The sequence below is a fragment of the Phoca vitulina genome, unplaced genomic scaffold (genome assembly GCF_004348235.1).
Source record: "Phoca vitulina isolate PV1807 unplaced genomic scaffold, GSC_HSeal_1.0 scaffold71, whole genome shotgun sequence".
Lineage (NCBI taxonomy): Eukaryota > Metazoa > Chordata > Mammalia > Carnivora > Phocidae > Phoca > Phoca vitulina.
Genome location: NW_022589774.1, coordinates 13864982 through 13881783, shown reverse-complemented (window position 1 = coordinate 13881783; position 16802 = coordinate 13864982). Strand labels below are relative to the sequence as shown.

Below are 16802 nucleotides of genomic sequence, written 5' to 3'. Positions count from 1 at the left end.
TGCATGCTCATTGCTGGTATATATTGGGGCATTGGCATTTGATTTTTCTATACAGTCCTGTATACTGTGACCTTGCCTATTCAGATTTTTTGTAGACTCCTTGGGATTTTTTAAATAGACAGTCATGTCCTCTGCAAGGGACAGTTTTGTTCCTTTCTGATCTGCATGGCTTTTATTTCCATTTCTTGCCTTATTGCATTGGCTAAAGCTTCTAGCACTGTATTGAATAGGAGTGGTGAAAGACAAATTTGCATTATTCCTGATCTTGGGGAGAAAAGCATTACGTATAATTTTAGCTTTTTTTTTTAATCAAGGTGAGAAGATTCCCCTCTATTCCTATTTTTCTAAGAGTTTTTTTCACAAGTGGGTGCAGAATTTTATCAAGTGCTTTTTCATTGATTGTTATAATCATATGATTTTTCTTCTTTAGATTGTTCATGTAGTGGATTACACTGAATTTCAATTGTTAAACCAGCTTTGCATACCTAGAATAACACCACTGGTCATGGTGTATAATTCTTTTATATGTTGTTATATTCTGTTTGCTAATATTTTATTGAGGGTTTTGCATCCTCAGTTCTTGAGAGATATTAGTCTATAGGGCTTTTTGTTTGTTTTTGTTACTGTCTTCTATGGTTGTAGTATCAGGGTGATACTATCTCCATAAAAGGGGCTGGAAAGAAGTGTTCCCTCCTATTTTCTGGAAAGATTATGTAAAAATCAATTTCTTTTTGTGGGTAGGTGGAGGTTAATTCTTTAAGTGTTTCTTAGATTACTTCAGTGAAACTGTCTGGCCTGGAGATTTTCTTTTTCTTTTCTTTTTTTTAAGATTTTATTTATTTGAGAGAGAGCATGAGAGGGGAGAGGGTCAGAGGGAGAAGCAGACTCCCCACTGAGCGGGGAGCCCAATGTGGGACTAGATCCTGGGACTCCAGGATCATGACCTGAGGTGAAGGCAGTTGCTTAACCAACTGAGCCACCCAGGCGCCCTGGCCTGGAGATTTCTTTTTCAGAAGAATTTAAACTATAAATCAATTGTTTTAATAGATAAGAGTATTAAAGGTGACTGTTTCATTCTGGGTTAGATTTAGTATTTTGTGGTTTTTGAGGAATTGGCTCATTTCATTTCTGTTGTCAATTTTGTGTCTACAGTGTCTACATAGAGTTGTTCATAGTATTCCTTTATTATCCTGCATTGATGATCCCCTCTCTCATTCCTAATGTCAATTTGTGTCTTTTCCTTTTTGTCCATCTTACTAGAGGTTTATCAGTTTTACTGAATTTTTTCCAAACAGTCATCTTTTGGTGTCCTTGATTTTATATCTGTTTTTCTGTTTTTAAGTTCGTTGTTGTTCAGTGTTCATTGTTTTTCATTGCTCTTATGCTTTTGCTTTCTTTCTACTTTCTTTTTTTTTTATTATTAGTTTTTAAAGATTTTATTTATTTGACGGGGAGAGAGAGAGAGCACAAGCAGGGGGAGCGGCAGGCAATGGGAGAAGCAGTCTCCCCACTGAGCAGAGAGCCCAAAGTGGGGCTTGATTCCAGGACCCTGAGATCATGTCCTGAGCCAAAGGTAGATGCTTAACTGACTGAGCCACCCAGGCACCCCTCTACTTTCTTAAGATGGAAACCTAGATTATTGATTTGAAACCTTTCTTTTTTTCTAATATAAGCATTTCATGCTCTAACCCTCTAAGTACCATTTCAGCTACATTTCACAAGTTTGAATACATTGTATTTTCATTTGGTTCAAATATATTCTGATTATTTTTGAGCTGTCATGTTTGACTCATAATTATATGACCCTAATTATTATTATATGGGTCATATAACAATGGGTCATATAAGTATGGATTATTTGAAAATGTGTTTCTAAGTGTTTGGAAATTTTCCTGTTATGTTTCTCTTATTTACAGTTTAATTCTATTGTCTGAGGACATATTTTGTGTGATTTCAGTTTTTTAAATTTGTTAAGGTATGTTGACATAGGATATGGTCTGTCTTGGTGAATGTCTCGTGCTTTTCAAGAGACTGTGTTCTGCTTTTGTTGAATGGAGTGTTCTATAAAGGTTAATTAGATCCAGTTGATTGGTGGTATCATTCAGTTCTTCTGTATCCTTGCTGTCTACTAGTTTACTGATTACTGAAAAGAATGCTGAAGTCATCAACTATAATCTTGGATTATGTCTGTTTCTCCTTTCTTGTCAGTTTTTTCCCTTCTCTATTTTGGAGCTTTATTGTCAGGTGCCATGTATTTAGGATTGGTGTGTTTTCTTGATGAACTGACCCTTTTATCATGATGAAATGTCTTTATTCATAGTTACATTCTTTGCACTGATGTCTACATTGTCTGATAGCAGTATAGCCACTCCAGCTTTATTTTTAATTGTTGACATAATATATCTTTTTCTATCCTTTTACTTCTAACCTAGCGTACCTATGTCATTATATTTGAGGTAAGTTTCTTGAGACAGCGTATAGTTTAGTCATTTTTTAAATCCATTCTGATGATCTGAATTTTAGTTAGTATGTTTAGACATTTTACATTTAATATCATTTTTGATATGTTTTGATTATAGGTCTACCATTTCATTGTTTTTATTTGTTACCTCTGCTTCTCATTCCTTTGCTTTTCTTTTCCTTCCTCATTTTAGTAGTATTTAGTGTTCTTTAGTAGTCCGTTTTACTTATTATATTTTTATTATATCTACCTATATAGTGTTTTGACTGGTTACTCCAGGAATTACAATATACATCTTGACTTTTCACAGTTTTACCACTTCAAGTGGTATGTATATATCTTACCACCATTTAGGTGTTTTACCCCTTCCCACCTCCTTTATGCTATGTTTATATATGACAAGTATATATGTTGAGAATTTATAATGTTATAGTTTTTCCTTTCCACCTTCAAACATTCAGGACAAGAATAGTCCATTATACTTCTCCAGATATTGATCATTTCTGTTACTCTTTATTTCTGATATTCCAGCTTTCCTTCTGGTATCCTCTCCTCTCTATCCAGAGAACTTCCTTTAGCAATTCCTTTAGAGTATATCTGCTGACAATGAATTTTTTTAGTTTTCTTCATTGGAAGTGTATTTATTTTATCTTCATTATTGAAAGATATTTTTGCTGGATGTAGGATTCTGGGTTACCAGTTCTTTTATTTCAGGCTTTAAAAATTTCATTGCACTTTCTTCTGGCTTTCATAATTTCTGATGAAAAATCTGCAGTATTATAATTGTTCCTCTATAATAATATGTCATTTTCCTTTGTCTATGTTTAGGATGGTTTGTCTTTAGCTTTCAGGAGGTAGATTATAATCTACTTAGACATGGATTTCTGTCTGAGGTTCGCCACACTTTTTGAATCTGTAGGTTTATGTCTTTCATCAAATTGGTGACATTTTCAGACACTGCTTCAAATACTTTTTCTGCACTGCACTCTTTCTTTTCTCCTTCTGGGACTCCCATGAAGCAAGTGTTAAACCTTTTGGTATTGTCCTATAGGTCCCCAAGTCTCTGTTTTTGCTTTTGTTTTCCCAATTTTTTTCTCTCTGTTGTTCAGATTGGATAATTTGTATGGCTCTCTCTTCAAGTTCATGCATTCTTTTGTCTCTGTCCTGCTATTGAAAACAGACCTAGGGATTTTGATATTCGGTATAAAAACTTTTGCTGAATTCCCCTGTTTTTATGCTTGCCCACCTTCACTTTTACCCTCCAGAAGACCCTCTGGTTTTCCAGCAGGAAAATGAGGTGTAGCTTCCTTTTTATATGGAAGAGTAGGGTTGGGTATCTGGAGATCTAACTGCTTCTTACACAGACCTTCTACCCGTGCTTTTGTCTGTTTCCACTTTACAGTCTCACTTCCAAAAACCTTGTAGTAGCAATTTCTGAGCATTTGCAGTATCTGGTATAAATTTAGTTGCTTCTCAGTTTTTCCTGCTATAAGCTCAGGATTTTCCTTTCTCATGACTGCTTAGTAAGTTGTCACTTGTCTTCTTTTCTGTATCCAGAACATAGGTGGTGTTGTCTTCTGTTCTCTCTAACAGTGAGTTTGTATCTAAATCTGAATATTTTGGTGACGTTTCAGGAGAGAGAGGGTAGTCAGTTATGTATTCAAACTGCCGTCTTTCCCTGGAGTCAGGAAAAGAAATTGTAAACCTAAATTTTAAAATGTACTCCTATAGCAACTATAAATTAAAGGTTTTCTTTGTCTTCTGATACATTCTAGGATGAGATCCCCACTGGAATGCCATGCCTGGAATCAGTGACTATTGGTGATGATGTTTGGGATGAGAACTGGTTACCTCTGCAGGCTAAAATGGGAAAAGGGGGTGATGCTGCCTCCCACTTATTTACCTCAAGTCTTGGTGGAAAGAAACCATACCCATCATGTAAAGAAATGCCACAGAAGGTTAGATCCCTGGGAAAACAGCAAATCATTACTGAAAAATGGAAATGTAAATTTCCTCAAGAAATGTATACACTCTGGAATTCAAAATGATTTATCACATGATAATCCAGAAGAATTCATTTTTTTCCCCCCAAGATGGTAGTGATAGGGAGGAGGACAAGTTGAAACAGGAAAGAATAAATCATGGACTTATTGTCCCATCTAACCTTTTAACCATTATGATTTTTGTTTTATCATTGGAATCTTAGGCCTTGGGATCTATAAATAAGCTGTTTTCATTAATTTTGTTTTTATTGCATTAACTTTATCATATAATCTCTGGGTCTCTGTACTGAGAATATTAGCTAATATTGGGCCTAACTATATGTTTAAAATGTAATTTACTTCCCACTGGTTATTAGAAGAAGTATCTACAGTTAAATTGCTCCTTATGATTTATGCCATTTAAACACTAGATAATCATGAAAAATCATCTGGCCATGAAAAACAGTATTGAAGAAAATACTATAAACCAGAGTTGTATTTGTTTTTATGACACCTGTGTGTTCCAAGGAATTCAAGATATTGGATATGGACCAATAAAACAAGGGGGGAAATTCACACAGATATAGAAACTTAATAAACACCTTTTCTTGTTTAATCAACTTTGCCTCCTAGCCTTTACCTTGCCCATATTATTCTCTGTCTGGATCATGTGGCACTATGTCTTAGTTTATGCTTGCAATTTTTTCTCTTTAGGATTGGTGCTTTTCTGGACCCAAAGATATATGGGATGATTCGTGGCAGCCTTCAGGCCTTGTGAATGGAATGAAAGTAGAAGTTCAAAAACAAGAGGGATTGAGTGCTCAGGAAAAAAATACTGGCACAACCAGGATTCAAAAGGTAAATGTCTCATAAATGTTATTGACAGATTCTCATGAGGAAGTGCTTTCGTTTTTAGAAAGTAAAATTCTGGTTAGTGATCCCTCTATAGCCTATTTGATGGAATACATATACACAAAATGTAGGTTGATTTTAAAATTAATTTCAATCAACTTAATTTATCTCTTCAGAAGAAAATCCCAAGCTTAGAATTGAAAGATTGATAACATCTCTGTGTAAGAGGTATAGAAAACAGGTATTTTCATATAATTTAGCCAAAATATAAATCTCTCTTTTTTTCTTTTATGTTGCTGTGGCAGAAAGCACTAATCCTGGAACAAAATATATTTGCTCTGTGTTTCTCAAATATGTTATGAGCATCCTGAAAACAGCAGGACAATTTGTGTGAATCATGAAATCTGGCCACCAGGCCTCTGCACTTTTATTTTTATGTGTCACATTGAAAATAAAGGACTCAAGGCTGGGAGACTTGTTGAAAAGCAGATTTGTGGAAGATGAGTTTTCTGAATGATATATTTCCTATAAAATATGGTTATTTTGTATGAGAGCATTGATAAAGTATGCTATATTACATAGAATACTCTGTTCCAGAAATGTGGGTTGCTTAGCAGCACAGATTTAGTTTTAGGATAACACCTCAACCCTTCAAAAAAAAAACCCAGTACCCATTAGCAGTCACACCTATTTCCCATCCTCCCATAGCCTGAGGCAACTACTAATCTGCTTTCTGTCTCTATAGATTTGCTTATTTGGGGCATTTCATATAAATGTCATATAATATGTGGTCATTTGTGTTTCCTTTGTTTCCTTTGCCGTGCAGATTTTTAGTTTCATGTAGTCCCACTTGTTTATTTTTGCTTTTGTTGCTTTTGCTTTTGGTTTCATATCCAACAAATGATTACCAAAACCAGTGTCCTAAAGCTTCCCCCCTATCTTTTCTTCTGGGAGATTTATAGTTTCAGGTCTTATGTTTAAGTCTTTAATCCATTTTGAGTCAGTTTTTGTGTATAGTGTAAGATAAAGGTCCAGTTTCATTCATTTGCCTGTGGATATCCACTTTTCCCAGCATCACGTGTTGAAGACACTGTTCTTTCCCCGTTGTGTAGTCTTGGCACCATTATCAAAGATTGGTTGACTAAATATGTGTGTTTTTATTTTGGGGCTCTCAATTTTAGTCTTTTGGTCTATATGTCTGTTTTATGCCAGTCCCATAATGTTTTTATTACTGTAACTTTGTAGTGTATTTTGAAATCAGGAAGGGTGATCCCTCCTCCCCCCCACCCTTAAGATTGTTTTGGCTCTTTGGGGTCCTTTATGGTTTCATATGAATTTTAGGATTGTTTTTCTGTTTATGTAAAAAATGCCATTGACATTTTGATAGGAATATCTTTGAACCTGTAGATCACTTTGGGTAGTATGGAAATTTTAATAATATTAATTCGTCCAATCCGTGAGTATGGAATATCTTCCCATTTATTTATGGTTTCTTCCATCAATGTTACATAGTTTTCAGTGTACAGATCTTTCACCTCCCATTCTTTTTGATGCTATTGTGAATGTGATTGTTTTCTTAATTTCCTTTTCGAGTAATCTCTACACCCCGTGATGGGCTTGAACTCACAGCCTCCGAGATCTAGAGTCAACATGCTCTACCAAATGAGCCAGCCAGGCACTCCTTAATTTCCTTTTCAAGTAGTTCATTGTTAGTATATAGAAATGGAACTGATTTTTGTTTGCTGATATTTGAGTTTTCTTACTAATCTAGCTAAAGATTTGTAAATTTTTTTTATAGCTTCAAAAAACTAGCTCTTAGTTTCATTGATTTTTTTTTTTCTATTGGGTATTTCATTAATTTTTCCCTAATTTCTGTTATTTCATGCCTTCTGCTAATTTTGGCCTTAGTTCTTTTTTTATTCCTTAAGGTATAAAGTTGTTTGTGATTCTTTTCTTTATTTTTATGTAGGCATTTACTGCTATAAGCATTCCTCTTCATCTACCTTTGGCTCAGGTTGTGATGCCGGAGTCCTGGGATCGAGCCCCACATCAGGTTCCCTGCTCAGTGGGGAGTCTGCTTCTCCCTCTCCCTCTGCCCCTCCCCCCTGTTCATGTTCTCTCCCTCCCTCCCTCTCAAATAAATAAAATCTTAAAAAAAATTCCTCTTAGTTCTCATTTTGCTGTATCCCATCAATTTTGGTATGCTGTTTTCATTTGTCTCAGGATATTTTCTAGCTTCTCTTTGATCTCTTTTTTGACCAATTGTTTGTTCAGGAATATGTTGTTTAATTTCCCAGGTTTCTGAATTTAATCTTCGTTTTTGATGGATATTTTCCCTGAGCATTGAATTTTAGGGTGGCACTTTTTTCAGCCCTTTGAAGATGTCCTACCATTATGTTCTGGCTTCTGTTGAATTGTCAGCTGTCAGGTGTCATTGTTCCGTTGACAATGATGTGTTTTTTCTCTGGCTTCTTTTAAGATTTTTCTGTCTTTTGCTTTAAGCTCTTTGATAATTATATATCTAGATGTAATTTCCTTTGGATTTACTCAACTTGTGGTTCACTGAGGTTATTGAATAAGAAGGTTGATGCCCTTCATCAGTTTTAGAAAATTCTGGCCTATTTGTCTAATCAAATAGTGCTTTTCCCTCATTATCGCCCTCCTGCTGGCATTCCAGTTACCGTGTGCTAGCACTTTGGCTGAGTCCCACATGCCTGTTGGGCTCTCTTCTCACGTTTACATTTTTTCTTTTTTCTTTTTTTCCTGTGTCTCACTTTGGTGATTTTCTATTGATTCTTCCAGAATACTAGTCCTGTCATCTGTGGGATATGTTCTGCTGCTAAACCCACACATTGAATTCTTAATTTCAAACATTTTTCAGTTCTAGAATGCCCATTTGATTCTTTTTAAAAATAAATTTGAATTCTCTGCTTAAATTCTCTACATTTTCATCAATTTTTTTCTGCACTTCCTCTACATTCTTAATCATGCTAATCACATTTATTTTAAAGTTTTTTTTTTTTCCCCAGATAATGCCAATATCTGAATCAACTTTGGGTATGTTCTTCCCTGCCCCCGCCCCCCATATTTGGTCTTGTTCTTTGATCCTGTTTCTGGTGTTGGGGGGGGGTGTGTGGAGAAAGTGGGAAGCATACCTGATTTTTTTTAATTGAATATTTGACATTATGGATAAAAAATTATAGAGGCTCTAGATGAGTTATCTTCCTCCAAGGCAGACTGAGATGTCCTGTGGCTGACAGATACCAGCCAGTCACCTTAACACACACAATGAGGTTTGATTTTAGGCTTTGTTAGGACTGCTCTTTTTCACTTTTGCCCTTACTCCTTAGATGTGGCTGTTATTCCTAACATGGGATCCTTTGGGGATCTCAGCTGAAACCCTTGGTGGGGCTCAGACTCCATCCTCCGCTCCTCAGCTTTTATAAGGTATAATTCATATTCCATAGTTACCCATTTAAAGTGTACAGTTTAATGGCTTTAGTATATTCACTAGTCCGTTAGCTTATTGCGCATTCATCCCACAAGCAATTGTAGAACATTTTCATTATTTCCCAAATATACCCTGCGTCCCTTAGCTGACACCCTACCCTTTATCTGCCAGATACTCATCTACTTTCTGTCTCCATTGATTTGCTTATTTTTTGCGACATTTCATGTAATTGGAATCAGTACAATATGTGATCTTTTGTGTCTGGCTTCCTAACATAATATTCTCAAGGTTGGTCATGTATCAGTACTTTATTTCTTTTTATGGTTGAATACTCCATTGTATGGATAGACCACATTTTGTTTATCCATTCATCAGCTGATGGATATTTGAGTTATTTTCAGTTTTTTGCTATTATGAATAATGTTGCTGTGACATTCATGTACATGTTTTTATGGAGACATGTTTTAAATTTTATGAGGGTATGTACCCTAGGAGTGGAATTGCTGGGTCATATGGTAACTCTTTGTTTAATGTTTTGAGGAATTGCCAGACTTTCCTAAATAAACATTCCCACTGGCCATATAAGAGTGTTCCAATTTTTCCATGTCTTTGCCAGTACTTGTTATATCTATTTTTTTTTTAAGTCATAGCCATCCTTGTGGGTGTGAAGATATATGTTATTGGGGTTTGGGGCTATGCTTTTGATTACATATGTTAATCATGTTTCTTGAAAGTCTGTCATTTACCTCTAGTTCCATGAGGTGAATTTTCAGATAACTATGATGGAGGCAGTCATTGATAACTACAGAGAGCTGAATCTGGTAGTGTGATGCTTCTCAAAGTATAATGTGCTTACACATCCCTTAAGAATCTTGTGAAGCTGCAGGATCTGAGTAATTTGGGATGGGGACACAGGTTCTGCATATCTAGCAAGCTCCCGGGTGATGCTGCTGGTTGGTGAACCACACTTTGAGCAGCAAGGCTGGAGAACACTCTTCGGAGAAAGAACCTTGACTGTCAATTAAATGCTCAAGTTGCCTGCGGGCAGTTGCTGTCAGAGTGTCATACAAATTTAGAAAGCATTCACCTGTGTTTTTTTTTTTTTCTTTTCAGAATAAGCTATCAGAATGCATCTTAAATATGTTTTAACAATGCATCTTCAAAATCATATTTAAGAGGAAAGAAAAAGGATATAGCCTCAAAAATTTGTTTCTGATTTCAATTTTTGTTAAACTACTGAAAATAGACAGCGGGACATAGTGTAAAAAACACTTGGTCTGGCTGGTCTGCAATCTACGGCTTAGCCTCACCACAGACTCAAATCTACAGGTTGGCACAAGTTACCTTTTGGAGCCTCAGTTTGTCCATTGGCAAAGACCGATTTAGATAGTGATCTTTTCAGCTCTGAAAATTTATCATATAAATATTTACCTGCCTTTGGAGCCTTATTGAAAGAACTCACTAATGCTTAGCCTCATTCTGAGAATAAACTTACAGGGTAACTAAAACACACATGAATTGCATAAGCCAAGTAAAAATTTGAATCTGCATCTTTGATTTCCTGAAGTAGCATATTGTGTGGCCAGTATAGCTAATCTGAAATGTGAGTTTCATTTTTGCTGTCAAAAAAGGCTACCCACATAGCCCTTTGTATACTGCATAATTGTATAACTGCATTCATGCCAGCCATGTTTGAAAATGAGCAGGATTTTTTTTGTTGTTATGGAACAAAAAGGGAATGCCAACTGATACTAGATGTCTACTACATATGAGACTGAAGAACATACAAAGCTACCTTTTCTGTTTGTATAATTACTGGTTCAGTTCACTCAGGGCAGATCCCAGACTGTTGGCAGCCTAGTCGGGGTAGGGCTGGCTCTAGTCATATTAATGCCAGTTACCATCACAGAAGGTGAATGCTAAGTTACCAGAGATGGTATCTGCTTCAGCAATGACTGTACGGTAGGACATAGCATCTCATGGTTAAAATTTGATATTCTATTCACTTAAGTCCAGTTTAGTCTCCATAGGGGATGTTCATCTTTTTTTCTCAAACCCTGGTTCTTAGTACTCCATTTTGTCTCTTCTTCTCAGGAGGCTTCCTTTAACTAGTTTATGTTCTCTCGGTGTGTTCACACTGCAGAATGCGGGCCAGGCCTCCATTCATGGCTGGCTGCCGGACACACACTGTTTCTCCAACTGAGGGCTGTGAGCTTGGAGACAGGGATCCTGTCTTACTGGGAGATGGTGAGAACAGGGACTGGGCTGAGTTCCTATCTCTGCTTTGTCATCTCCTGGTTAACACTGGATAGCTTCGCCTCTTGTGAAAAGCGTTCTGCTAAGTGAAAGGGCCCATGGTGAGGACGACAGAACCCCGAAGCTAGAGCGGTCGTACTGAGGTTTGAATGAAGAAGCACGTGCAGGTAGCCTGGCCGTGTGCCGGACATGAGCACTCGCCGCCTTCTCTCGCCTTTCCCGCCGCCCTTCCGCAGCTGTGTGTGGCCGCTTTCAGCACCGTGTTTGCTCGTAATGTGTGTTCAATAAATGTTTCTTGAATTGAATTGATGGTCACTAAGTTAGAAAAGGACTGTTTTTTTCTAGAGAGGAACTAGGTTCTTAAAAGTGAGTAGTGGTATTCCGATATGAAAAATATTTGTCTCTGTAACTAAGGAACCAAAACAGGGTTAATTCTTCCTGTTACACTAACAACTACTTTTCATGCTTTTGCCCTATTTTTCTCATACTGCAGCAGCCAAACCTAGAGAGTTCTTCGGATTCTTCCACATTGCCCAAGTTGGAGGAGTTCTACATCTCTCTGATTCGGTCGCAGCAGTCAGTGGAAGGGAGCCAGCCCGAGGCCAGCAGTGTCCAGACTCCGGCCAAGCCCGTTCAGCTGTCCTCAGCAGCCCTTAATGCAACGCCTCCGGTGCTTGATCCTCCAGAAAAACGCTCTGGTTCAGGTAGCTTTACATTTAATTGACAAACACAGTGGTTTGTCATCCTGCTAAAAAGCCTGCATTGATTTTTTCAGAACCTACCTTGAAAAATTGCTGACTTTAGCCTTGGTCTCAAGTCCTTACTGAGCTCAGTTGTCCCTTCTATTTGCCACTCCTCTTTTTATGTGCAGTTTGGTTGGGGGCCGTCTGTTTTACATACAGTAGAATTTGTCAGTTTTGATTAGATGGTTCTGTGAGTTTTGACACATGTATACAGTCTTGCTGCCACCACAGTCGTGACCTAGAACAACTCCACCAGTTCTTTGCTTCCCTCTGCAGTCATTCCCTCCCCTTGCTTGCTGGTTCCCGCATGTTACTTTCTCTTTTCTAGAATTTCATAGAGTCATGCCTTAACATGGTTTTTAAGTCTGACCTTTTTCACTGAGCATGATGTTTTAGAGACTGATTTATGTTGTTGCCAGTGTCAAAAGTTCTTATTTGTTGCTAAGTGGCACCCAGTTGTATGGATATCTCTTCATCAGATGAACAGATTTGGGCCTTTATGAATAAAGCTGCCGTGAACAGTCACACACACAGCTCTCTGTGTAGCCATAGTCAGTACGTACCAAGGAGTGAAATTGCTGGGTCACGTGATCACTGCACGATTAACTTTTTAAGAACTGCCAAAACGTTTTCCAAAGTGGCTCTTCCATTTTTGATTCACACAGGATTACATGAAATCTGATTGCTCCATCTCCTTGCCAACAAATGATATTACCAATCTTTTAAAATTTTGCTATTCTAGTGCATGTGTAGTGGTATCTTATTGTGGTTTTAATTTATATTTCCCTGTTTGCCAGTGAGGTTGACCATCTTTTCATGTGCTTATATGCAATCTGTAAATCTTCTTTAGTGAACTTACATGTTCAAATATTTGCTCATTTTTTATTGGATTATCGTCTTTTCATTGATTTGTAAAAATTCTTTATTCTGGACAAAAAGCTTTGTCAGATATATGCATCTATATGTATGTGATATATATCTCACAAATATTTTAAGTGTGTGACTTCCTTAGCAGCATCTTTGGAAGAGCAAAAGTTTTCATTTTGATGAAGTCTGATTGATTTTTTTCTTAATAGAAAGTTTGAGCTTTTTGTGTCCTATTTAGAAATCTTTCCTAACCCAAGTAACTGATTTGCTCTTTTTCTTATGAAAAGTTCTGTAGTTTTAGGTCTTAAAATTAGATCTGTGATCCAATTTGTTAATTTTTGAGTTATGGTTTGCATTAATATTATGTAAGGATCAATGTTTATTTTGATTGCATATAAATATTCAGTTGTTCTAGCACCATTTGTTGAAAAGACTGTCCTTTTTTAAACTGCCTTGCTGTCTTTGTCAGAAGTCAGTAGGCTGTATATGTGAGGGTCTATTTCTGCACTTCCTATTATGTTTTATTGGTTTATATGGCTTTATACCACTGCCTTGATTAGTGTGGCTTTGTATGTCTTGAAATCATACAGTTTTGTTCTTTTTCAAATTGTTTTGGCCATTTTAGGTCATTTTCCATATGAATTTTAGAATTAACATAAATGTACACAAAGCCTGCTAAATTTTTATTGGGATTTTTTTTGTACATTGTAATATTAGTTTCAGGTGTACAATATAGTGGTTCAACAATTCCATACATCACCTGATGCTCATCTCCACAAGTGCCTCCTTAATCCCCATCACCTATTCAATACCTGCCCTCCCCTGCTTCTGGTAACGTTACAGTTCTTTTTTTTTTTTTTTTTTTAAGTTTTTATTTAAATTCCAGTATAATTAACATACAGTATAATTCTGCTTTCAGGTGTACACTTTAGTGATTCAGCACTTCCATACATCACCCAGTGCTCATTACAACAAGTGCACTCCTCAATCCCCATCATGTATTTTACCCATCCTCCACCCACCTCCCCTCTGGTGACCATCAGTTTGTTCTCTATAGTTGAGTCTATTTCTTGGTTTGCTTCTCTCTTTTCTCTCCCATGCTCATTTGTTTTATTTCTCAAACTTCACATATGAGTGAAATCGTATGGTATATGTCTTTCTCCTGCAGACTGATTTCACTTCTCATAATACTCTCAAGCTCCATCCGTGTTATCACAAACGGAAGATTTCATTCTTTTTTATGGCTGAGTAATATTCCATTGTATGTATATATGTGTGTGTTTTTATATATATATCACCTCTTCTTTATCCTTTCATCAGTCAATGGACACTTGGGCTGTTTCCATAATCTGGCTATTGTTGATAATGCTGCTATAAACATCAGGGTGCATGTATCCTTTGAGTTTGTATTTTTGTATTCTTTGGGTAAATACCTAGTAGTACAATTGCTGGATCATAGGGTAGTTCTATTTTTAACTTTTTGAAGAACCTCCATACTGTTTTCCAGAGTGGCTGCATCAGTTTACATTCCCACCAACAGTACAAGAGGATTCCCCTTTCTCCACATCCTTGTCAACACCTGTTGTTTTGTGTATTGTTGATTTTAGTCATTCTGACAGGTGTGAGATGATATTGCATTGTATTTTGATTTACATTTCCCTGATGATCAGTGATGATGAGCATCTTTTCATATGTCTGTTTGCCATCTGTATGTCTTCTTTGGAAAAATGTCTATTCATGCCTTTTGCCCATTTTTTAATTGGGTTATTTGTTTTTTGGGTGCTGAGTTGTAGAAGGTCTTTATATATTTTGGATACTAATCCTTTATCAGAGATGTCATTTGCAAATATCTTCTCCCATTCCGTAGGTTGCCTTATTTAGTTTTGTTGATTGTTTATACCTTTGCTGTGCAGGAGCTTTTTATTTTGATGAAGTCCCAATAGTTTATTTTTGCTTTTGTTTCCCTTGCCTCTGCAGACATATCTAGAAAGAAGTTGCTATGGCTGATCTCAGAGGTTACTGCAAGTGTTCTTGTCTAGCTAGATTTCTAGCTGCCTCTTCTCTTGTACTTTTTCCCACAAATTCTAGGCACCTTGGCCTTCTTGAATTCCAAACTCTGTCTTTTCAACCCACTAAGATCTCCAGGCTCAGTTTGGCTTCTTCCTTCTTGTACTGAAGCCTAGAAACTATTCCAGCAGGAGCTAAGGTCGTTGTAGCACTTACTTCATTCGTTTCCCTTGTCTTAGGGATCACTGCCTTGCATGCTTGTTGTTCAGTGTATGAATCTGCTACTGTTTCAGACATTCTGCCCAGTTTTCCAGTTGTTTAAAGCAGGAGGGGTCGTTTTTCAATCACTGTTGAATTAACATCAGATCTGGAAGCAGAAGTTTTGCTACTCTTTTAAATTCTTTGATCATGTGTCCCTGCTTTCATGTATTTATACCTTTTAAAATCTGAGCTCACCAAAACTGTGTAAAACTTTATTTTATTAGAACTCACCAGCTCTTTTCCTCTAGTGAGCATTAATTATAGCTTTATGATCAGAGTTTTATTTTTTGGAATACCCTGTCAAATTCTCCTTGAATATAATTCATCACAAATGTATGGAACATATACCACATGCTACTATGTTAGTTGCTAAAAATGCAAAGATGAATAAAGTACGGGATTATGTCCGTGTTTTCTCTAGATTTTTTGAAATCTGTGTTTTTAAGGTCTAGAGCAGTACTTTTCAAAATGTAATCATATTGGTACCAGTCTGCAAAGTGTTTGTGATGATGGACAACACATTAGCACATTATTTAGCTCATCTGCATTTTTTTTTTTTTAACTAAAGCAGAATTTTCTTGAAAGAAGCAGTGTGTTGGCTTAGATGCTGGCAAAAGCTCCTTCTTTCATTGTAGGCAGGTAATAAAGTGTTCATGGTCTAGAGTATACGTGTGACAATGCCTAGCATCCCCTTCCTTGGCTGTTTGGAACTTTTGGCACTAATTCCTCAGGAATTTATTTTATGGCTGATAACCTGTTTTTGGGACTTCTTACAAACATCTTGGTCAGTTTTGTTTTTACACTGGTACACTCAAATTGAAACCACTTTGGCAATAGAAAACACCTGTGGGACACCATTGTGCTCTCTGCTGGAAGGAAATAGGAGAGCTTCAGGACTCCTCCCTGGAATTGGAATTCTATCCAATTTCTGATGTCCTAGAAAGAAATTTTTCCCTTCCCTGTTCATAAGTACCTTTTTTCCTCTCTTTTTGCCCCCTCATTCTGACAAGGATTTATTTCATCTCAATTCCCCATTCTCATTTCCTTTCCATTTGTTGACTGATTTCTGAGTCTCATCCTCTCTAATTGTAACAGAAAATGTCACCACCTAAAGAAAATGATTGTCACACACACTAGTAAAGATCTAGAATGGGAAAGAGAAGGCAATGAGTGTGAGAACCCCTTGAAAAGACTTGTGTTTTCTTTCTTTTTCAGTGGAGAGCTCTCCAGAGAGCCTAAAGAATGATTTCTCTAGTAGCCATGCTATTACAGTATTCAAAGACAAGAGTCCCGTATTCAAAGACAAGAGTCCCGGAGCCCTGGACCAGCTCTCTTTGATCTTGTCTCCTGAGCACCAGATTTCCCAGAAGCTCTACATCCCTCGGAGCACAGCCACTGCGGCCTTAGGGGCTGCTGCACGGTTAGCCACCTCCAGGAGCCTCTTACACTGGTACCCCAGTGTGAAAAGGATGGAAGCATGAGGGAGGGAGGAGGGGAGAAAATAATAAGCCAGGTGCTTTAGGGCTTGGTGATTTCCCAAGGCCAAAATGAGGAGGTATTGAGACAAAACAGTATTTTGATAGTTGATGCCTTTGTTTTTCTGTGTGATCGTATGTTAGCTTTATTTTGCAAACAGTGCACTTTGTTGTGTAAGTATTGATATTTAATGTTTTAATTTTTATTGACAGTGTTTCTTATTTCGTATAAGTTTGTTCACCTTAATGTAGTAGTTTAAAGGAATTTTTATTTTTTGTTGTTTCTCTGTGTGTGTGTGTTTCTATAAATGTTTTTCTTGTACATATCATGACTGATAAATGAAAACTGAAAAACTAATGTTTTGTGATCCATATTTAGTAAGACAAAAATTATCTCAGATTCTTATTTCCAGAAAAAGGATGTCTGAATTGTAAAGGCTGCTTTTT

The 16802-nt window shown here is 36.8% G+C and overlaps 1 protein-coding gene across 1 annotated transcript; it reads left to right on the top strand.

The window, feature by feature from the left end:
* The first annotated feature begins 2439 nt into the window (after nucleotides 1-2439).
* Nucleotides 2440-16477, top strand: LOC116624864 (tudor domain-containing protein 5-like). The gene is made up of 6 exons (XM_032393090.1): nucleotides 2440-2456; nucleotides 3864-3915; nucleotides 4237-4419; nucleotides 5158-5301; nucleotides 11496-11706; nucleotides 16096-16477. Exons 1-6 carry the CDS (start codon nucleotides 2440-2442, stop codon nucleotides 16359-16361), a joined length of 873 nt encoding a protein of 290 aa, XP_032248981.1. The 3' UTR covers nucleotides 16362-16477.
* The last annotated feature ends 325 nt before the right edge of the window (nucleotides 16478-16802 follow it).